General features: G+C 40.8%; 1 protein-coding gene across 2 annotated transcripts in view; it reads right to left on the reverse strand.

Annotated features, from left to right (window-relative positions):
* LOC119648033 (laminin subunit gamma-1) overlaps positions 1–23,769 on the reverse strand; it is an 81,219-nt gene that overhangs the window by 48,828 nt on the left and 8,622 nt on the right. For both annotated transcript variants that reach the window (XM_038049458.1, XM_038049459.1), the window contains exons 3-5: positions 10,777–10,910; positions 10,577–10,704; positions 4,724–5,028 (exon numbers count right to left, since the gene is read on the reverse strand). In XM_038049458.1, the coding sequence (XP_037905386.1) occupies positions 4,724–5,028; positions 10,577–10,704; positions 10,777–10,910 (567 nt within the window). The remainder of the gene's footprint in view (positions 1–4,723; positions 5,029–10,576; positions 10,705–10,776; positions 10,911–23,769) is intronic.

Raw genomic sequence — 23,769 nt, forward strand, 5'->3', positions numbered from 1 at the left:
GCTAGGAACTCTTTCTTAACGAAAAGCCGCAGACGGAGAAGGATGAAGGCGAGTCTTCCGCGCCTGAAAACGGGACAAAGAGTACCAACTGGTCCTCCAGGTTGGGGGTTGAGTAGGGCTCACAAAACTTCACGGAAAACCGAAGTAACGAAGCCAGAACAGGAGCCTCAGACTGGACGGATAATACAACAACGAACCCGGTAATGACAAAGGATTAACGATTTGCGCATTTTCTTATGGAATGTGCGCTTCCTGTACAGAGATGAAACTGCAAAGCAGCTAGCCGATACCCTGTAACAATATAGGGCTGATGTAACAGCTTTACAGGATGTGCTCGGAGTAGGTTTCCTAGTCAGCCCAAAAATGAAGCCTACTGCTATAGACTGTGCACTCTGCGCTTGCGAGGCAAATTTAGAAATATAAGCCTCATTAACGTTCATGCCCCTATAGAGGAGACTGCAGAGTCGGGGAAGAGTACCTTCTATGAGGCAGTAGAACGGACCCTCCAAGCCTATCCCAGATAAGATATCAAAATCATACTTAGGGATTTTAACAGCCAAGCAGGGAAGGAGCCCGTATTCAGGCGATACGTTAGCTCCCATAGTTTACATCAAAATATAAATGATAACGGATTGCGGATTATTCAATTAGCAGTATCACACGAAATGATTGTTGGTATTACCTGGTTTGCGCGGAAAGCGGTCCGCAAGCATACGTGCGCCTCTCCAGACGAGACCACTTTCAAACAAATTGACCACGTATTGATCGTCGCCACCTCTCACTCAGCCTTGATGAATATCAGAAAATATAGGGGGGCCAATATAGATTTGGACCACTATCTCATTGGCATGGCGCTCCGAGCTCGAATAACAACACCACCCAGAATCTCCTCCGACAATCAGCTGAGAGTTAACACTGAAGCCCTCCGCGATACCTAAAAGAGGGAAATGGATGCCACAATAACCGCAGTCAACAGAGATCCTCAAGATGAAGCATCAACAAATGATCTTCACAATCACCTGAAGAACGTTATCATTGATACGGCCACAAACACACTTGGCCCCAGCCGCAAAAAGAGTCGCAACTGCTGATTTGACGATGAATGTAAGCTAGTAACGGAACGAAAGAATGCTGCATACCGAGTAACGCTGCATTCTCAAAGGACGAGGGCACGCGCGGAGATTTATCACGAACTCCGGCGAGCGGAGAAGCGACTTCACAAACGGAAAAAGGAAGCCTGAGAGAACCAACAGGTCTATGAACTCGAAGAGTACAAGGAGCAACCGCACCAGGCGCGCAAGCTTTACCAACAGGTCAGTAGGATGAAGCCTTACACACCTTGACACTCATCCTGCCGAGACAAAGAGGGAAATGTGATTTCCGACAGAATAGACATATTGGAGCGATGGGTTGAGTACTTTGATGAGCTATTGAACAACCAGAACATCAGCGAGTTGGAGGTCTCGCCAACTGAAGACGACGGACAAATACTGTCACCACCAAGTTTAGGAGAAACAGTCTGTGCAATTCATCGGCTTAAAAATCATAAGTCGCCAGGAGCCGATGGAATTACAGCCGAATTGGTTAAATATGGAGGCGACCAGTTACACCAAGTGGTTCATCAACTTGTGCTCAAGGTGTAGGACAGCGAATCAACGCCTGACGACTGGCAAAGAGACATTATCTGTCTCATACATAAAATGGAAGACATCACACAGTGCAGCAATTATAGAGGTATTACGTTGCTGAGTACCATCTATAAGATATTCTCCGTTATCTTGCTAGGCCGGATAACCTCATTCGCCCAAAACATCATTGGTCCATACCAAAGAGGCTTCACTCCAATCAAATCAGCAACAGATCAGATTTTCTCTCTGTGACAAGCGATCGAAAAACTGTTGGAATATGGCCATCAGTCGCACCACCTCTTCATCGACTTTAAAGCCGTCTATGATAGCATAGCCAGGGTAAAACTGTACACGGCCATGAGGGAATTCGGTATCCCCACGAAATTGATAAGACTGACTAGTCTGACCCTGACCAATGTGCGAGGCCAGATAAAAGCAGCAGGATCACTCTCAAGACCGTTCAACATTAACAACGGTCTACGAGAAGGGGATGCGCTATCATGCGTCTTCTTTAACCTAGCCCTCGAGAAAGTGATCCGTGATGCTGAAGTAAATGCGATAGGCACCATCCTCTTTAAGTCCACCCAACTACTGGCCTATGCTGACGATATCGACATCATGGGAAGAACGACCCGAGATGTACAAACTGCCTTCAACAACATCAAACCGCACTGGTCAAACGGGAAGAATAAAGATAGAAGACTGCAACTTTGAGACCGTTGACAATTTCTTCTGACTAGGGTCGAAAATCACAACCGATAACAGTTACGATGATGAAATCCGTAGTTGTTTTTGTCAGCCAACAGAGCCTATTTCAGCTTACAAAAACTGTTCCGCTCGAAACGTCTCACCATAGGGTCAAAGCTCTTACTGTACAAGACTATAATCTTGCCAGTCCTCATGTATTCCTGGGAAACTTGGGTTCTTAGCAAGAAAAATTGCGAACTCTTGACCGCATTCGAGAGAAGAATCCTCCGAAGAATTTTTGGCCCCCTACATGAGGATAGACGATTCCGTAGGCTACACACTGACGAAATCGTCCGGTTGTGGATAAAATCCGGCTCAATAGGTTACGGTGGGCGGGTCACTTAATCCGAGGAAGAAAATGTACAAGATGTACATTCGACGTTGGTGTCCGCAATCCGCAATAGTATTGAGAGGCAAATGACATTGACGATGCTATTGTAGACGTCAAGCGACGTATTGTTGAAATCGGTTTGTTTATTCTGATGATTTATTCAGATTGAAATGATTTAAACATTTTTGGATTTCACAAAGTACTCTGCGGACAAATTTGCCTGACGATGATAAGGTAGTAGAAGAGGTTGGGCCGTCAGGATATGAACTTTGTGTTAATCGCGGGAATACACGCTCGCGACAGCGTTTCCTACAATCAGTCTCATCAGATTTTTAAAGCGATGAATTACCCAGGACCAAATTCGCAACACAAATATAGTTTTGAAGAACAAACTCTATTCGGTTCAGAAAGACGTGGAGACAAATATGAAAACGAACGCAAGCGAAATACAAACATTTATTGGAACCAACATTTTGGCGAACATTGTGAAAGCTCCTTCATACAAAATGGCTCATTCAAAAAAGGATTGCATCTATTGCAGATATAATGAGCAGGAATAGATTGGAAATCATCAATACCCAAATGAAACCAAGGACAGATGCAGACCATGACAAGTTGTTTCAGGATCGTCCGTTTGTAGCAAAAAGCCAAATCAAATTTTGCGAAAATCCCACTGCAAGTGCATAACTCGATCGATGAAGTGTTGATTCCAACGAAAAGCCGTACTTCGATGATTCACTACATAAAAAGCAAACCTCATAAAGGGGGGGGGTTAAAATGTTTGCTCTTTGTGGATCAGATGTAGTTATGATTTTTTAGATTTATGCCGGGAAAGGAACAATCAAGGAAACGTCTGATTTGGGAATCAGTGGCGATATTGGCATCAAACTTTGCAAAAATATGCCTCCCGTTAAAAATTTCAAAATCTATACAGCCAATTGGTTTTCTTCCTACAAGCTTATAGCTGCTTTGGAAGAAAAAGGATTACTAACCGTCGGTTCAGTGGGACCTAACCGAGTCCCAAAAGCCGAGAAAGTGATGCTGTACTGAACTAAATCGTGGTGCCTATACCCGTTGGACGGAAGCAAACCAAAATATATTGGCTGCGAAATGGCACGACAACAAAACCGTACATTTGATTTCAACATATGTTGGCATCGAACCTATGGATACCGTTTGGAGATGGTCATCTTTGCAAAATGAATACATTCGACAATACAACAAACATATGGGTGATGTTGATTTTAATGACATGCTAGTACAACTTATATGAGGATGTTTTTTGCTTGGCTAGACGCTAGATAGTTAACGCTTGGCTTATCTATCGAAAGGTTTGCCGAGAATTGAGCATTACGCTCGTCCCCTCCTACACCAGAAGACAGGCCGTCCTAGTGCATCAAGAGGTTCATCGAGAAAGCAAAGTCCTGTAGTCGTACCTGCTCCAAAAAGTGTTTCGGATCCTCCAATCGAAGATGTGCATTATGATTGACATCGGACATTATGCAATTTACTCGAAAAAAGTCATTGTAAAAATTCAACCTCAACAAAAAATGGCGCCACTTGCTATATGTAAAGGGATTCACAGACCACACGTTTTCACCAAAATTTGTGACAATCGGTTCTTCCATTTCCGAGCAAAACGGGTGTGACAGACAAACATTGAATCGATTTTAATAAGGTTTTGTTTCACATATAACCTGAAAATCGATTCTGAAAACCTCCTCATGGGACTTCTCCCTTAATTGACAAACGAAGATTACACTAGCTCTATAATGTAGATTGTCTATAAACAAAGAATACGAAGGAATAGCTGTATTCAGGATTTAAGGAACTCAGAGCACCTATTTGAAAGGGATGCTTCTAGACGGCCTTTGCCATCGATTATCCTTGGAACTGGAGTGCAGAATGAATGGCAATTTTAAACTAGACAATTAGATAAGTAGAACTAGCTTACAGACGCAGAAGTTACTTACGGATATAAAAGTTCAACTCAAAGGATACCTTACAATAGACTTACCTGCAATGCAATACTGTTTTCGAAGTTTGTTGCGCTTGGTCGACCTTCCAAAGACGAAAAAGCAATGTTTCCATCCCTCAGTGGTGAAATGTCACTGTATTCACTGGTACACAATGCTCTAGATTCATCTTCTCCTTTTTTTATTGATAAAGAGTCGGGCATTCCATAAGTATATCGACAGGACGCACTGTAAAACTGGTACGGTATCCACGGTCCATTTTGGGATACTCGTTTGTAAATTGCAAAGGATTCCGGCCGCGGGGAATGGAATACGATTCGGATGTAGGTGATATCGAACGATTTACCTTTGTGAGAAATAATGTAAAAATGTAGATTGGTTTGAATATAATGACTCTATAATGGTAAGCATTTGAGGCAGGCTGAAAAACTCTTTTCGATGATACTAGATAGAAATGAGCTCGCATTGATTAGTGTGGTGTATTTTTCGCAACTAACATTTTTGAAACGATTCAATTAGTTCAAACCGAATAGAAATATCTTCGTTCACTTTTTTCAATTAATGTTTATATGCTTTTTTTAAAGTCAAAAAATAGTATCGGAATTGATAATTTTAAGATTTCGTCCTAAACAATAAAGGAAGAGATAAGTGTAAGTTTGCCGATACGTAACGGCAACGATTGATAATGGCTCCCGCTCATCGCAGCTTGGCCAACGTGGTGTCTAACGCGCCAACAAAAGTAGAAAAGGATGAGCCGAGAAGATAAAAATGGGCATCACAACCCGTAATGTTGCTAACCGATGAAGATATGGATCCATTCAGGAGAAGTTCATGGTGGTGGTAGCCATCAAAGTGCTGCATAGTGAGTCATGGAGGGATGAGATAGGAGAAAAGCCTATAAACTACTCATGATGGTAACATGGTCTGCACAGATAATACCGCAGATGCAGAGGCGTAATGTGAACAGAATACAGAGGAACGAAAGTGTGAATTTCAGGTTGGAATAGAAAAGTTCCGTCGAGAGCAAAACTGAAGACTCCCGCGACTGAGTGAGCAATCTGCTAGCCTAAAGTGTCACAGGGCGTTCCGAAAAATATTAAATTTCTAGTCGAAGTTGTTTCTAAGGTAGTAAATCTTCTTTGCCTTAACAGAGTAGTGTGAATGATTTCATGAGGGGCAGGGGGCACAGTAATCAGGTTTACATACTGAAGGTTCCCTTCGGTTGTAGACCTAACTTTCTTTAGTTCTTTACTAGCGTGCATGCTGGAACGTCCGTGAACATTACACTCACAGTGATCACCAGGCAATCGTCTTTGAACTGAAGAAAAAGCCAAGCCGTCGGGGGCCTACGTGCCCAAGAAGGACCAACCATTTATGGAGGTGTGGGCTGACCTGTATACCATACCATACACACCCTCGGAGAGAACTTTTTACGCAGTGCATTATAAAGCCATACGACTTATCAGTACCTAGACGTTAGATTTTCTCCACTAAAAGGCCTTACTACTGATGGAATAGTCAACTGCCAGATGAGCAGCGTTTAGGAGTAACTCGGTGGTGAAGTAATGTGACTACAAGGGATCACAAAGCGCAAAAGCGGATATAAATCCAAGCGGAAAAGTTTACAGGGTTATAGTGCTAATATTCAAAATTGAAAATAACATGTCTTGGTCTCCCCCAAAAAATGTATTTACTCAGTGGGGCAAGCGCGTCAACAGCGGCCAGAGATTTTTAGTTGCGCGAGTAATACCCGCAGTAACGATGAAAAAGGTGCTGATGATTTGTAGTCGATACAGTCCTCAAAGTGACTATTAAGTCAAGCCATGTGGATAATCTATACCAAATTGCTACCTGTTGCAGAGAGTCTGGGAGCTTACTAGATTCGCAACTGGGCTTCTATCCAGCCATATCAACAATCAACCCCATTAAAGCAGTTACCGGTTTGACTGAAAATCAATTCAACTCGGGTAATTGGAATCTAGTAGAGACTCTCTAGCAACGATTGGATTACCCACTTATTTGGGTGCACTTATTGAGGGCTATCTAACAAGTGGAAGGCTTTAGTACTACAGATAACATACATACGTTCTTACCACAGGTATTCTGTGTTAAGACCAATATTGTGGAATCTCATTTATAATGATGTTTTCAAAGTGCCAGTTGTTAGGCCTCGATAGTGGGTTATGGCGAGGGCTCTTAATCCAGGCGGGACGGAATATCAAACACACCTCAAAAAGCGACAATTACAACAAAACCCAGTTCCTCGAAACAATGGGGAAAACACTGCATTCCATTATATGAAATAGAGCGATTTCACCTATAGAACAAGCAGGAGGTGTGTTGTAGTAACTATACGAATTTTCCGCGTTTGAAAATGATTACCATCAACGCACTAGTTATCCTGGCAGAAGGTAGAAAAACATTAAGGAGAAATACTGCGGAATCCTCAACCTTAATATAAAGTACGCTTTTGACCCTGCATAGTGAGTCCCGGCGATATGGCCTTTAAACCGACGCGTATATATAATAAATCATCAGGGACTACTTCGCGAATAGAAAATTCCTCTATGTGGCAGAACTACGCCCAACTGAATATAAAGTAATCGGAGGAGTACACAGAAATCTTTGTTGGGCCCACTACTTTGGAACCTTATGTACGGCCACTTGCTGCATATTAATCTTCCGTGGCATTACAATTATTGACAATAATTGTAAGCTTAGATTAAGCTAGTTGCTAAGGTTTCTTAGGTTAAGTGTTCACTATTCATAAATAAAAATTTTGCTTGAGATTTCCAAAGGCGCCGGCTTATTTTCGATTTATATGAGAAAAACAGATTCCGGTTTATTTTATTATTTATTTATGTCGAAAATTAATTATTTTGATCATAACTCCGTTATTATTTTTCCCACCGACTTCTATCACACCTCATCTTCTTTAGCATTTCAAAAAAGCTTTAGGTCAATTTTCAAAAGAAAGTTACTAATTTTGGGTTGTTTGTTGTTAAAAGTATTCACTTTTCTAAGCTATTACAAATTTATATTTGACGAATTATAACTCAATCCATATTGTTCCTAAAAAAATGGTTCCTTTGTTTTCTTATTAAATATACTTTACATCTGCTTAATATTCCGCATAAAATGTATGGTTTCCAAATTATTGGCGAAAAACTTTTTAAGGGGGTCATCCCGTGTGTCAGATTCGCGGAATCGATTTTTTTTGCATCAATTGTATTTAGATATAGTGTAGAATATATGGGCAAAGTGATTTTTTGATATTCGGAGTCGTTCGGAAATTATAGTGTTAAACGCGTGATAAGTCACTTGCCAGATTTATGTCGATCGCCGTAATAAAGCTCGTATTTATCAATCCGAATGATGTTCGAATGACTTCGCTAAAAGGGCAGGAATTGAAGCCAAGGCTGTACATGTGTTTCTTCAAGAAACCTAAGGTTTATGAATTAGTTATAGCAGATTAATGGACAGTTAAGGTTTTATGGCTGTAAATATCACATTCTAGTTTTTAAATGCGTTTTTCTCGAAACTGCATGTTGAAAATCGGCTGCCACCATAGTCCAAAATCTATTAAACGAAATTCTTTGAAATTTTCACGACTTATTCATTGAAGAAGCCGTGAAAAAACATCAAAATTCACAAAAAGAAGTTTAACGCGGCACCAAAAATTTAGCTTTTAATATTTTTTTAATAATCCTAGTTTGTAGGTAAGTCTGCGCGTCTGCCGTTTACTTTTTTTCTTTAAGATAATCACAGCGCCCTCTAGCGTGGCAGCTGAAAAACACCTTTTTTTGGATAGGGTGTAGGGTGTATTTCAATAACCAACTATGCGATCGGGGTGGAAAAATTACTATGCACGCTCAAGATATTGATAAATCTATGGTGAAAAATTCGTATTTATATGTTTATCCAGTTCTTCACAAAAAATTTCTTAAAAAAGCCAAAAAAAAACGGCCTTCACACGGGATGACCCCCTTTAAAACAATATTCGGTGAAGAACGCCATGTTTGAACATCAATAACCGGAAAACTGCTACCTGTTCGAAAAATTTTCATAAAACATTTCAATCGATTTCTGTGGTTATTTCAAATATATAATTTTCCACTCCCATTCGAAGGAAACGCATCTGAAGTACTACTTAATTTTAACCCTTGGATATATCGGCTTTATCAGTCTGATTTAAAATTTTCCCATCCAGAATCCGAACTTTCCAACTAATATCAGACCTTTCCAAAATTACTTCAACTTTTCCAAATCAATTTGAAAATTCCCATATCAAATTCAGACTTTCTAAAATCAGAATTTTTAATTGAAAATTCAAATTTTTTTCAATACTTCACTCTAAAATTGTATACCAACTGCCTAAGAATGTAGCTGGGATTGATGGATTGACCATGAACCATGGAGTTCAGTCTGGGAATAATGTCCACTGACAATTGGAAGGACTTTCCAAGTATTAAGAGGTTTACATTGTGGCGTTGCTAATTACTTCAAGACACTTACCTGAAGCCGAGTAGTCGGGAGCCACCTTAACTTTCTGTCTTTCCCCTAAAAGTTATTTAATTACTTAATTAAAATGGTTGCAGGCTCAAGGAGGCCAAACCGCAGGGTTGAATTCGAAAAGCACGTATTGAATTTCCAAAAAGTATAAAACGGCTAATCGCGTTCTAGAGGACCATTATATTCCCAGGCCCAATACAATGGTGCATTAAAGCAAAAAAATGACTGAAAATTGATTAGCAACTCAGATTTAAAAAAAATCCCAGCTTCATCATTATCCAGTGGTAAGGGCTCGATATAGAAAAAATTTAAGGTAGTGCATTTAGAATTTTCAGAGTACTACCAACGCTTGCTCGTGGTGCAATTTCTGACAAAACCGGAATGTGAAAATTAGCTTCCGCGTCATTCAAAAAATAAACAAGTCGGGAAACCGGAAGCTGGGCGCTTCAGGTATGAAAGGTTTTGTTTGTTTCTTGTGTATATTTGAGTGTAGAACTATCCCATTTGTACGTAGCCCGTTAAGAATATGCATTTAGCATATCAGATTTAGTACTTCGGGTTGTAAATTGACACGGAGAGGCAACTTTGAACTACTGTAACTTTGTTACTAATAGTATGATTTTGATCAAACTTGGAGATAATATGCTTCATATTATATTTTATACTACTACTACTTTTATAACTCTGACATAAACTTAAGGGGGTTTTACTGAATTTTCCCAAAAATATGCTAATATACTATTATTAACTTAATTTGAACAGATATCGATATGGAGACTATTTTGAGGCCTGGGTACCGTATAGAGACAGGTTCCTGATTTTTTTTCAGATTTTCCGGTTGGGTAGTTTCTGAGAATGGCTCCGTTAAAGAAATCATCACTTTGCACCTCTTCCACTCCCCGCCTTTTTAGCAAATCTCAAAACTAAGTCCGGCTTCGAAAAGTACTAATCGAGACCTTTCATTTGATACCCCACATGACTATATTTGGTGAAAAAAAAATTTTACACCCCAAACAAACAAACAAAACCTTAAAAAGAAGCATTAATGAAAGAATCAAATTTCTCCCATGGATATTAGCATTCTTCAACAGTATTCAAAGTCCAAATAAATCCATTTCTCTGTTTTATCTGAATTAAATTTTAACGTAAATAGCTAGAAATCAGTTAAATGTGTTTTGTGATTATGTTCAATTTCTACCATTCGTTTTCCAATATTCCAGTCGGAATCAAAACCTAAATTGACAAATATCTCGAACTGACCTTGTTTGCATGTTAGATTTCAAGAGTTTTTCTGTTCACGTGCTAGATTTCAACACATGAGCTCATTTGTACCTGCATTCAGTGCAATAAAGCTTAGAACAATACGCTGAGTTGGAAATTACCTAAGTGTAACGTGAGATTCACTTGATTCGGGTGTTGGATTCCTTCGAACATTGTTTCAGATTGCCACCAGGTTGGATTTTGTGGATCGTGCAAGTCGGTCAAGTATCTTGGGCTATACTGTCCTCGCCTAGAGATTATTTGGAATGTAAGGAAAATATGTTTGCAAAAAACGAGAATTTCCATTATTTTTCCAAATTACCGGCATTCATCACAGCTTTTCTCGTTTGTATTACCGGATTGCTCGCAAAACTCCTTCTCACCATGGTCGCCACATGTGTTTGTGGCCTCTATTTGCACTTCGTAGGCAGCGTTTTCGAATTCTGGTAGACATTTCTGTAACGAAAAGCGGATACAAATTGGATTAATATGTATGTGTATGTTATTCGAGTTAGTGTTAAGCGATATTAAACAATATATAAATATATGGACAGGTCGACAGACTATAAAAGATACCTTACACCTGTGCGAGCTCCAAATTAAAAAATGCATTCAATTGCTAAAATCTGCACTTTGTAGATTATAGGTTTCATTGATGCTAGGCACCCTAACGTGCAAATTAATAACATGATATCGACTACAACGCAACATTCTGGCATGAAAACTGAGAAGACTTGAAAGAAAAAGAAGAGGGAGAGAGTAATTACGAAATTCTGAATAGCTGAAATTACGACGATAATAGAGGAGGTGATCAAAGGGTAGTATAGGTCCCTGGACGAAACGTGGATTGGGACCCACGATGGAGCATAAAACCTGAGAAACGCCTGCTGAACCAACACCAACAGCTCTACTACCACTTCCATGTGGTAACCAGTGGCAGCTCTTTCTTAACGAAAAGCTGCAGACGAAGAAGAATGAAGACCAGTCTCCCGCGCGTAAAAACGAGAAAAATTGTAAAAATTGGTCCTCCAGGTTGGGGGTTGGTGGTGGCAACTATACACGGAAAACCGAAGCTAGGAAGCCATAACAGGAGCCTCGGACTGGACCAACAATACAACGACGACCCGTCAACGACAATGGAATAACGGTTTGAGCATTTTCTCATGAAAAGTGCACTCGCTGTACAGAGATGGAGATGCCATGCAGCTAGTCGATAACCTGTCTCAATATAGGGCTGATGTAACAGCTTTGCAGGAGATGAGTTGAGCTGGGACCGCTTTCCTGGAGAAGAGTCCATATATTATATATACATATATTATAGTGGCCATCCAGTAAACCCTGTGCTAGAAGCAGGAAATGGGTGCCGCAATAATTGCAGTCAACAGAGATCCTGGAGATGAAGCATCAAGTAATGATCTTCACAATCGCCTGAAGAACGTTATCATAAATACGGCCACAAACATACTTCGCCCCAGCTGCAAGAAAAGTCAGAACATTGGTTCGACGATGAATGTAAGCTAGCTACGGAACGAAAGAATGCTGCATACCGAGTAATGTTGCATTCTCAAAGGACGCGGGCTCGCGCGGAGACTTATCATCAACTCCGGCGAGCGGAGAAGCGACTTCACAGATAGAAAGAACCAACAGGTCTGTGAATTCGAAAAGTACAGGGAGCAAACGCAAAAGACGCGGAAGCACGATGAAGCCTTACATACCTGGATTCACATCCTGCCGAGACAAAGAGGGAAATGTGATTTCCAACAGAATGCGCATATTGGAGCGATGGGTTGAGTACTTTGATGAACTGCTGAATAACCAGAATATCGGCGAGTTGCGGGTCCCGCCAACTGAAGACGAAGGACAAATACTGTTACCACCACTGAGAAGAAATAGTCTGTGTAATTCATCGACTTAGAAATTATAAGTCGCCGCCAGGAGGCGATAAAATTTCAGTCAAATTTGTTAAATATGGAGGCGTGGAACAGTGAATCAATGCCTGACGACTGGCGACGGGGCGTTATCTATCCGACACATGAAAAGGGACAGTGCAGCAATTATAGAGGTATCACGTTGCTGAGTACCATCTATAAGATATTCTCTGCTAGCTTCCTAGCCCTATACGCTCAGAACATCATTAGCCCATACCAAAGAGGCTTCACCCCAGGCAAATCAGCAATAGATCAAATTTTCTCTCTGCGGCAAGCGATGGAGAAACTGTTCGAATATGGATATCAGTTGCACCATCTTTCATCGACTTTAAAGCCGCCGATGATAGAATGTGACAGCCTATGTGTCCGGATGGCGAAAGTGGTTAAAGCGCTGGGCTGTTGTAGCGGAAGGTCTCACTTGAAGTCTCACTGGTGGTAGAGGGATTTGTTATCGTGGCTGGATGCCGGATACAAATCAGGGTAATAATCACGGGCGAGCGCAATGCTGATCACATTACCTCCTACAGTGTACTGTAGTGCACCGTTCCGGTCTTAAATGAAGTGCTCTAACAGACTTCAAGGCCTTGATCCAATATGGATTGTTGCGCCAACGATTATTATTATTATTATGATAGCATAGCCAGTGTAACTGTACACTGCCATGAGAGAATTTGGTATCCCGACGAAATTAATAAGACTGGCTAGGCTGACCCTGATAAAAGCAGCAGGATCACTCTCAAGACCATTCGACATCAAAAACGGTCTAAGACATACGGATGCCCTATCATGCGTCCTCTTTAACCTGGCTCTGGAAAAATACAAGGGGTACGATCCTATTTAAGTCCACCCAACTACTGGCCTATGCTGACGATATCGACATCATGGGAAGAGCGACCCGAGGCGTACAAACTGCCTTCATTCGGATCGGGCAGGCGGCGCGTGATCTTTGGCTGCACAGCATTGAAGGCAAGGCAAAATATATGGTGGTAACGCCAGCACCAAAAACCAACCAACCAACAACATCAAATCGCACTGGTCAAACGGAAATAATAAAGATAGGAGACTACGATTTTCAGACCGATGATAATTTCTCTTATCTATGGTCAAAAATCACAACCGATAACAGCTACGATGATGAAATCTGTACACGGTTGTAAGCAGCCAACAGAGATTATTTCACCTTACAAAAACTGTTTCACTCGAAACAAGACTATGATCTTGTCAGTTCCCATGTATTTCTCGGAGACTTGGGTTCTTAGCAAGAAAAATTGCGAACTCTTGGCCGCATTCAAGAGAAAATTCATCCCAGAAATTTTTGGCCCCCTACATGAGGATGGACGATTCCGTAGCTTACATAACGACAAAATCTATGAGCGATACCAAGACTGTCAGATTGTGGATAAAATCCGACTCAATAGGTTTTGGTGGGTTTGGAGACTTTAGTCCCCTGCGAAGTTTCACATAACTTCACAGGTCCTGTCAACCGATCCATGGGAGCATACCGGCACCTGACAAACAAAAAAGAAGGAGTGTCGCGCGAACCTTTCGAAAACCTTTCGTGAAGCTAAAAGTGAAAATAAAAATAAATACGCAACGCGAGCCGGTCTTTTAAAGGTTTTGTTTAAAGCAAAATCTTGTTAAAATCGATTCACTGTCTGTCTATCTGTCACACGCACGTTTCTTCAAAACGGATAAACTGATCAGAACGAAACTTGGTGGACTGATGGGAACTATGAAATCGCACGCATACAGCGAGTGACATAAATTTAGGTAGAGTACATTTTATTCACCGGATATAGTCGTGTAGAGTATCAAATGACAGGTCTTGGTTAGTATTTTGCGAAACTGATATTAGTTTTGACGTGAATTGTGAAGTGCGGGAGTAAGGAGTCAAAATGTGCACACTTAAAATGAGGCAGGACTCATTTTTGAGAACTATCCAACCCAAAAATCCGAAAAATCACGGTGGTGCGGTTAGATGAAATCGAGGCCTCCAAATATATGCGATTTGTCGGATTGAATCGTTCTGATTCTACTGATGACTGGAATTGGTTGGAAAAGATGGAGGACCATATTCTGGGTGTTGCTCAAGCGAAAGACCTCAAAGCTTGAATGTCTTGGTTTTTGGTGGTCTTTCCTCGAACAAGCCTCGGAAAGCCAGCTGCCCTTTTACCTTCGATTTTGTCCGGTGACGTCCGTTCTTTAGCTCCTTCATTATCTTCCTTTCCCATCCCGATATCATGGTACACCAAAACCATTAATGCATTTCCAATATTAATTGGCAATTATTATTACTATTATTTTTCTTAAGGAGCACTCCTTTTACGTGCTACATTTAGCTGTTATTTTGTATCAGCATTTTAGAAGTAAATAAAAAGTCCAGTTAAATTAATGAGCCACAAGATGATGTTAGAAAATGCTTAAACTCGCATTTTCGGTGAAGATTGACAAACGTTACAATATTAAAATAACACATTGTGGCTACTACCACTACTGTCTCAATTATTGAAGGGAATTTTTCTGTAAAAGTTACTTAATTATAGATATAAGTATAGCCGTCATTCGCTAGAGGACCCAGTATACTCTGAACTCTTATATTTTTAACATCACAGTATAATGCAGGCACGATATTAAACGTGTATAATAAACACACATTACGTGCATCCAAAAGGTCATTATTAAGTTTATGATAACTTATCTACCACTTCCGATCCCGTCGTGTAACTGCACTTCGGAGAATGCTATCAAGAATCGTTAAAAGTGGGAAACGACCCCCGTTTCATCTTGTTCATTTCATGTTTATGGGGGATAAAGGTACGAACATACTGTTCCTCATAGGTATCACATGTATATGGTTTTCTCTTGAGCCCCAGAACCCAAATGCCAATAGAAAAAGACGTGGTCCGAGCTTTCGACTGTCAACCAGACAGTTGCCAATTGACAATTGCCACATAGGAAACCCTCACCCTCAGACTCTACCCCGACCTTCTATGTAATTTCTTTTGAAGATTAATAATACTATTGTAGAAACTCATATTCAGAGTAGATTAGTTAGCAAACTATGGGTTACTTCCAGATCGGTCGTCGCCGAAATTTAACAAAAGCATCACAATCGCAACCCCAGGACCGCAATTTGCCTTAAGGGGTCACCCCATGTGTCGGATCCGCGGAATCGAGTTTTTTCTTTGGCATAAATTGTATCTGGATATAGTGTAGGGTATATTTGGGCGAGGTGATTTTTTGATATTTGGAACCGTTCGGAAATTATAGTGTTAAACACGTAATAATTCACATGCCAGATTATGTCCATCGCCGTAATAAGCGGCTATGCTGCAATCAAAGCCCAAAATTTATCCAACGAAATTCTTTGAAATTTTCAAGACTTATTCAGAATATCTTTCTACAGTCCGCAAAGTAGGATAATTACGATTCATTCAGCAGTTTTTTTTATTCATTAAAGAAGCTTTGAAAAAGCACCAAAATTCACAAAAAAAAGTTCGACACGGCACCAAAAATTTAGCTTTTAATATTTTTTAATAATCTAGTTTGCAGACTATAGTTAAGTCCCCACGTTAAAATGCTGTTAATTTTTTTTCTTTAAGATGCAGCGACCTCTACCGTGGCAGCAGAAAAACACCTTCTTTGGAGATGGGTGTATAAATTGCCCTGTATTTCAATAATGAACTATGCTATCGGGCTGGAAAAGTTATCACGCTTCATATTATATTATATACTACTACTAACTTTTATAAATCTGGCATAAACTTAAGAGGGTTTTTACTCAATTTCCCCAAAAATATGGTATAATATTATTATTAAGTAAATTTGAACAGATATCAATATGGAGAGTATTTTGAGGCCTGAGCACCGTACAGAGGTAGCTTCATGAATTTTTTCAGATTTTTCGGTTGGGTAGTTTCTGAGAATGGCTCCGTTAAAGAAATTATCACTTTCCACCCCTCCCACTCCCCACCACTCCAACAAATCTCAAAACTAAGACTGGCTTCGAAAAGTACCAATCGAGACCTTTCATTTGACTACATTCGGTGAAAATAATTTGTACAGCCACCTTTCACATGTATGGGACCCCCCTTCCTAAATCTCAACGTAGAAGGATATCACTCACTGCATGTCTGGGGGTCCAGAGTTCCCACCTTCTCACCAAATTTCGTGTCAGTCGGTACAGCCGTCTCTGAGAAAAGTGCTTGTGACAGACAGACAGACATTGAACCGATTTTAATAAGGTTTTGTTTTACAAACAAAACCTTAAAAACGATTTAGTATCACAATTCACTTGGGAGAGGCGCACCCATCAGACAGTTCTTGGATTGTACCATAGCATAAGGTGCCTAGAAAAAATAACGAATCGAGACCGCCCGAAGATTATTTTGCATGCAACAGGCGGACCTGGGTACTCAGTTCACCATGTCCAAAGTGTCGCTTAAGCGAATTAAACTAGGTACCGGAAACAAATATCGCAACGCCATTTGACCTTTACCGAGTTTCCGCTTATCAGATTCGGCCTAAAGAATGCAATGTAAAAGTTTCAGCGACTCATCGACCTCTTCTGATCTTCATTAAAGAACGGCGATGAACGCAAGCAAGTGCACCTTTGCTCAGCGATGTACCTGGTCTCAAAGAAGATACGTCACATGCCAACCATGTGGCATCTTCCCAGATAGGTCAACTCTTCCTAGATGTAGTTGTGGCTCGGCATATATTTTGTGTGGTAAGCACTGCAGGTCCCTGGTTTTTGATAAGTTGTATGATGATCACATCTTTCTCGATGGGGCGCAGAGGGGCAGATCCTGCAGAGTAGGACCTAGTATTGGAGCGCTGAACCCCCTCTTCACTGGCTGCATTTCTGTGACTAGTTCTCAATGGTTTGAGTAGAGGAAATTCAGTGCATATCCCGAAAAAGCATTTTCGCCTTAGTACGAGTATCTACTAATTCAAATGTAACACTATAGTCGATATTTCAGGCTCACTTAAAAGTACAGTGATTACAAATTACATGAACTAAGTTTCATATGTAAAACGTTAACCGTTACACTAGCTCTAGCACGAATACATATCTGTGAGGCTTTTGATTAATATGTATATGCCTGTTCTAAAGGCTAAGATGGTACATTTTATTACGAAAAAAGAATATTTAATCAATACAAATGAGTTAATTATGACCGCATTTAGTATTTCTCTGTACTCGACCGCATATTTTCCCACATGTCGAAATCATTCAGATTTAGAGCCAGCAGATATGTGACAAGCTGAGCGTTCTGTTCTCAACCGGAAATAAATATCGCAGTCATAAGACAAAAGTGTCGGTTAAAGATAAGAGATTTGTTGAACCCTAAGCATACCACAACCAGCACAATATTGAAGATGATGTTGATAAGTAGGGAAGAAGTGGTCACTCATTTAAGACTAATTTTATATTTGTGCCTTACATTGCGAGAAATTTGAATATGATTCACTAAATGAATTTTTACCATTTCGAGAATCATTTCACTCATTCTACATAGGGTGTAGACTGGAAACCGAAGTGGAGTTGAAGGAATCACTTATTATCCGTGAACAGCACAGAGAAATCTAGGCAGCATTTGTACATATTTTCGATTAATCTGATTATTTGGTACCTGCTAATAGTCTAGGTAATTTTTCAAAGATTCGAAAGTTAGATGATCTTCTTACAACGCCTAATTGACTTCATGGTCATTACGTATTGTCATAAATATTTAGTACGGATAATAAGTAGTTAGAGTAGGTAGAAGTGCAATTGACATCTGTGTTGGTCTCCTGAGTTTTATAAGTATAACCTCACTATAAAATTAATGATTTTATAATGAAATTTACATCATATTTCAAAGTGAATAATAGTAATAATAAAGCAGAATGCAGTAGATTCTGCTATTAAAAGGACCTATTAGCAATTAAAGTTAACCATTTTAATATGTCCAGATAGTTGAGTGGTTAGAACACAAGGCTATCGTACGGAGAGTCGCGGTTCAAATCTCATTGGTGGCAGTAGGATTTGTATTGTGATTTGAGGTGGGATACCAGTCGACTCAGCTGTGAATATGAGTACCTGAGTCACATCAGGGTAATAACCTCAGGCGAACACAATACTTGACCACATTGCCTCCCATAGGGTACCATAATCCTGTAATGTACCGTTCCGGTGAAATATTCTAACAAATCCTGGCCCAATTGGATTGTTGCGCCAACAATTATTAGTTATTACAATCTCGGCAGATGCCGGATTTTACCTAATACTAGCACTAAGTGCCAAGCATTTAGGCTTGGACGATCCTACCTACTTAAAAACTAAAGGGGCACTGGTGGTGGTGGCCGATGGTAGGTCAGTGGCAGAATCCGTCGAGTACACCCCGCAACATCGAGCACGTATGCAGAATGGTGTACTTCTGCATGGGTTGAACCAGACTGTGCGAAAGTCCCAGGACATCAAGGGAAGCCGTGAGGGATTTAGGTACAAAACCTGTAGCTGACAATATTATGGGAACTACAATCACCCGCTCGAGACGGGATACCACCATCAGTAATATACGCGGAGCGACCCGTCTTGTCAACTAACAGTACGTCAGGCTTGTTGTGTGCGGTATGGCGATCAGTCAGAACTTGCCGGTCCCAATACATGCTGTAAGCAGAACTATCAAGTACTGCTTGCGGCTCATATCGGTAATTGGGCATGTTTCCGTGATCAGCCCATGGTTGTATGAAAGGTTTTGATGGATAACCTTACATACAGCATTATGCCTGGTGATGTATTGCACCGGTGCCATAATAGAACAGCCAGAAATGAGATGATCCAATGTCTCTAACGCCGAACCACACATTCTGCATTGGTCGTTCTCCAACTGTTCTTTCATGATGAGCTTTTTATAAGCTCGGGTGGCGACCACGCCGTCCTGAATGGCACACATGAACCCCTCCGTCTCAGCAAAGAGCTCCCCAGAATACAACCATCTGTTCGATAAATGCAAATCGACAAATGGCTGCCAAAGACAACTCACGTGTTTACCGTGCATTGCCTTCGACTTCCATTCATCGATCCGCTCTTGGTCCGACTTCACCCCACTCAGAGGATTGAAAGATTGATCCTTCAAGTTAAGTGGAGTCAGCCCACAGTCTGCCTTACAGACAGCCGCATGCAAGGTACTCGCCTGCTTTTTGCTGTAAAAATAAGCGCGCAGCGAGTCGACTTGGCGATGATGTTGTGCCGCCGCATCAACCACGCCCCTACCTCCGATGTCACGAGGTAGGTTCATCCGCTCCACGGCAGACTTTGGATGATGCATTCAGAATTTGGACATAGTTGTCCGTATCCGCCGCTGGACGTTTTCCAGATCGGTCTTCGTCCACGGCAATAGTCCGAATGCATAAGCCAGTGAAGGGATAGCGAATACATTCAAAGCGCTTATTTTATTCTTCCCCGAGAGATGCGATTTCAGCACCAGCTTTACACGTCGCAGGAATTCGGACAGCAGAGCTTCCTTCAGATCACCAACTCGAGCATGGGTTCCTTGCAGAATTCCTAGGTACTTGTAGAAGTCTGTCTCGGTCATAGCTTCGATGTGGAGGTCACCAATGCTATATCCGGCATGCGGCTCGTGATGACCTTTGCGGATGGCTTGGATTCGACATTTGTCTAATAAAAACTCCATCCGAATATCGCGGCTAAACATGTCTATTATTCGCAACAGACTTCTAAGATGGTTGTCAGTACCAGCATACAGCTTGATGTCATCTAAATACATCAAGTGTGTCAGTTCGCACTTAGCACGTAGGCCATATTTTATTGCAAAACCATGCCCTCTAGCATCATTCAGTAGCCATGAAAGGGGGTTCAGTGCCATACAAAACCAAAGGGGACTCAACGAATCCCTCTGGAAAATGCCCCTCCGCATATGGATGGGCTCTGAGGTATTAGCACCCTCAGATGTACGGACTGATAAGGTGGTATGCCACCCTTCCATGACTGTCGCCAATAACTTTATTAGTTTCGGATCAATGCGATACAGATGTAGGATATCGATTATTATTATTATTTTAATAAAGTATGTTCTAAATAAAATAGAAACAAGTCAATAGCACGGAAGCTAGACACTTCCGGTATAAAAGGTTTTGTTTTTCCCTATGTAAAGAACGAAGAGTGCGTGACAGTTCCATATGTACATAGTTAAAAATTTCATTGCGCTCGATTTTGTAAATGACCATTTACACAAATAATTTGACCAATGAAGCATTGTATTGATAATACTCCTAGTTAATCTCATATGCTTCACAGGAATTCAACATTATTAAATCTGAAGTTCACCTAAAATAGATACAAACAAGTCAGAATAGCGGAAGCTCGGTGCTTCAGGTACAAGGTTTTGTGTTGATCTAATGTTTCTCTCTATACACGTTTTTCCACTTGTACATAGCTAAGAATGTGAAATATTGCGTCATATATTGCCAAAAAAATATGCGTCTGTATATACATATTAAAGCCATATTGTGCTCAAAATTGATTTAACGCATCTTTACGCATTTCCGCTTTAAGGGAGAAACACAACAGTGGAATGAATGCGTGCGCTCGGAGTGAGAAAACCGTCACATGAAGTTTATTACACGGACTTGTATCAAGTAATATACAGCAACTTCGATGCGGAAAGCGGCACGCGAAAAATTTCGAACCATTGAACTTTTGCTATGCGTGACAGATAATAGTTTGTTGACACTTCACATCATTTGCAATTTGGCGGCGGTTTTCGGCTGTTATTTTTGAATGTAATAGGCCGAATGAGTCCGTTATAAGACCTGCAGAAGGCACTATTTGATTTGCAAGTGCTAATTATTAATGTCACTTGTATTAGCTCTGTCACTTCCATTCATAAAAATTGAATTTAAGTCGAAGGTATGTGCACTCTTAGTGGCATTTAATTGTATGATTTTCATAACTCAGGTTTATTCATTTAGTGTATGTACCTTCCTATATTTTATATTATGAAATTCATATAATTAAATGCTACTAAGATTGCTTCTGAAGAAGGACACACGTTCGATCCAAAGCACTTGTCTAACTCTAATTACAATCAGTATAAAACCAGCACTGAAGAATAATTCAAAACAAACTATAGAAAACAAAGGAACTACTTTTATAAAACTGTTGTCAACTTTGCAATTTGTAAGTTTATAGTATCCTTACATTAAAATCTAGATGAAAAGTCGATTTTGAAGCTTCCTTAAAATTTAAGGAGTTATATCCTCGAAGTGATGATGATGTTTGTTATTGCAAAAGTATCAATTTACAAGAAATTTGTTGCTGTTTCTGAAAATGATATGAAACCTGGAATTAAATGATTGAAGGGGTGGGAAATTGCCATTTTTGTGGAAAGGTCAAGCTTTTTGACACTATTTATATTTATAATTCTCTAACGGGAAAAAATATAGCGCCCATTTCATAGGCCAATCTTCCTTGATCAATTGGTACTATCCACCATTGAAATTTATACCATCGGGACGCTCTGTACAGTACAAGAATACAGAATTTCAGATGCTATGTAGAAGAAGAAGAAGAATATTTGGGTACACCATTTGAATTTGATCGCGACCTTTCATTAGATACCCCACATGGCTATATTCGGTGAAAAAATGTTGTTATACGGGGCCACAGGGGACATGAACTTCTTCTGGTGTACTAGACACATTAAAAGCGCAGGAACTTAGGAGAGGAGGGAACGTAAGAGCGAAGAAGATCTGATAAAATGGAATAGAAGGTGCTCAATGCTTGGCCACACGTTAATGGAGAGAAGAGGAGAACCCAGTTGATTGTTGATAGGATCGAGTTCAGACCTTCGAAGCTTGCCTTACGAAAGTTAAAGTAGGCAGGTTTGCGCACAACAGGTAAGTGGAGAATCTGAGCATCAAACTCAAGAGCCGGATGATGGGTGCCAGGAGCAATGTAAGAGGCGCATGCGGGGACTGGGAAAGGCAACGCACAGGTAGAAGAGGATAAGATAAAGAGTGCCGTTTAAGTGATTTCTGAAGAAGTCGAATTGGAGAGCAGCACAGGTATTCATGAAAGTGGAGTAATTGGGTAGGGAAGGGAGGCCGGAAGTAGTATGCCAAAAGAACATAGGAAAGTTAAAGTCGCCATAGAGAATGTAAGAATCTGTCGAAGAAATCTTCATATAGAGGGAGTAGGCTGGGGCAGGGGAAATATACACAGGATATGATAAACGAGCATACATTAGGCCGATACGGTATACGGTGACATTGTAGGTGGAAGATGAGGAGTAGGAAGAAGTTTTGGCACGGAGAGGAGACTTAACAGCTAACAATGAAAGATAGAGTAGCCTTTAAGGAGCTCGGAATCTAAAATCATATCATCCAATCAGATTTCGGCAATGCTTGGCTGACTTGAAACCCGACAACTTGGTCCTTAAACGCTTAACATTTTAATAAAAAAAATGTCTTAAATTATGAAACTTAGTCAAGTTTCACGAAGTAGGCGGGCAGGCCGGAAATTTTGTGGAAAATTAACCCTCTGATAAGCCTTGATGAAAATCCCTTGCGGACAGAGGGAAGATTGGGCGATAGAATCGAAGTTCTGGGGATATGCCATTTTGAGGAAGCTATCACTCGGTATGGAGAGCCATCCTCCGGCAACTTTACACAGGAGAGAGTTGACAGAATTGAGTGGGCTTTGCTTCTAATGTAGGCCAGAATATCGTCGGAAGTGGTGAAATGCGTTAGTCTTGATACGATTAATTGTTTCAGTGGCGAGGTGAAGTTCATAAGGCGGCCGCTTTAGTGACATGAGATCGGGATGACGGCAGGTGTGGCTTACGGTTCACCGGTGGCAGTAAAGGGACACAATAATTCCTTTAGGTTGCAAGACGACGCCCCTGAACAATATTATTAAGGGTGCCACCGGTCTGGCGGCCAAACCCGGAGGCTTGCGGACGTCACTATGGACATCATCAGATATAACCACGCTCTCGTAGGTCTGTGTGACATGTCAGTGGCGCTAGATATTCTGGGCGTTCGACTTAAGGAGCACCTTAGCAGGGACCTGTCCATAAATGAAGAAACAAAGCTGAATCGCTTGCTGGCGCACTTGGCGATCGCACTCCCAGCCAAGTGCTGCGAAAAAAAGCAGGGGACAAGGCTTTGTGTCTTCAACGACTTACAGGCAGCACACAGACCATACTAGCGTATGTTGGCGGCGGCTCCTTGAAGGCAAAACAAGAGTCGAAATAGTTTGCAGTGCTACGAAGAAGAAGACCCAAATCGGCATATTTTGCTATGCTTTGAATACCATATTTTGTATAGCTCTGCGTTGGTTAATAATAATAAGTCCTAGTTCAGTGAAGGATCCTTGG

Source organism: Hermetia illucens, chromosome 2 (genome assembly GCF_905115235.1).
Source record: "Hermetia illucens chromosome 2, iHerIll2.2.curated.20191125, whole genome shotgun sequence".
NCBI classification, from domain to species: domain Eukaryota; kingdom Metazoa; phylum Arthropoda; class Insecta; order Diptera; family Stratiomyidae; genus Hermetia; species Hermetia illucens.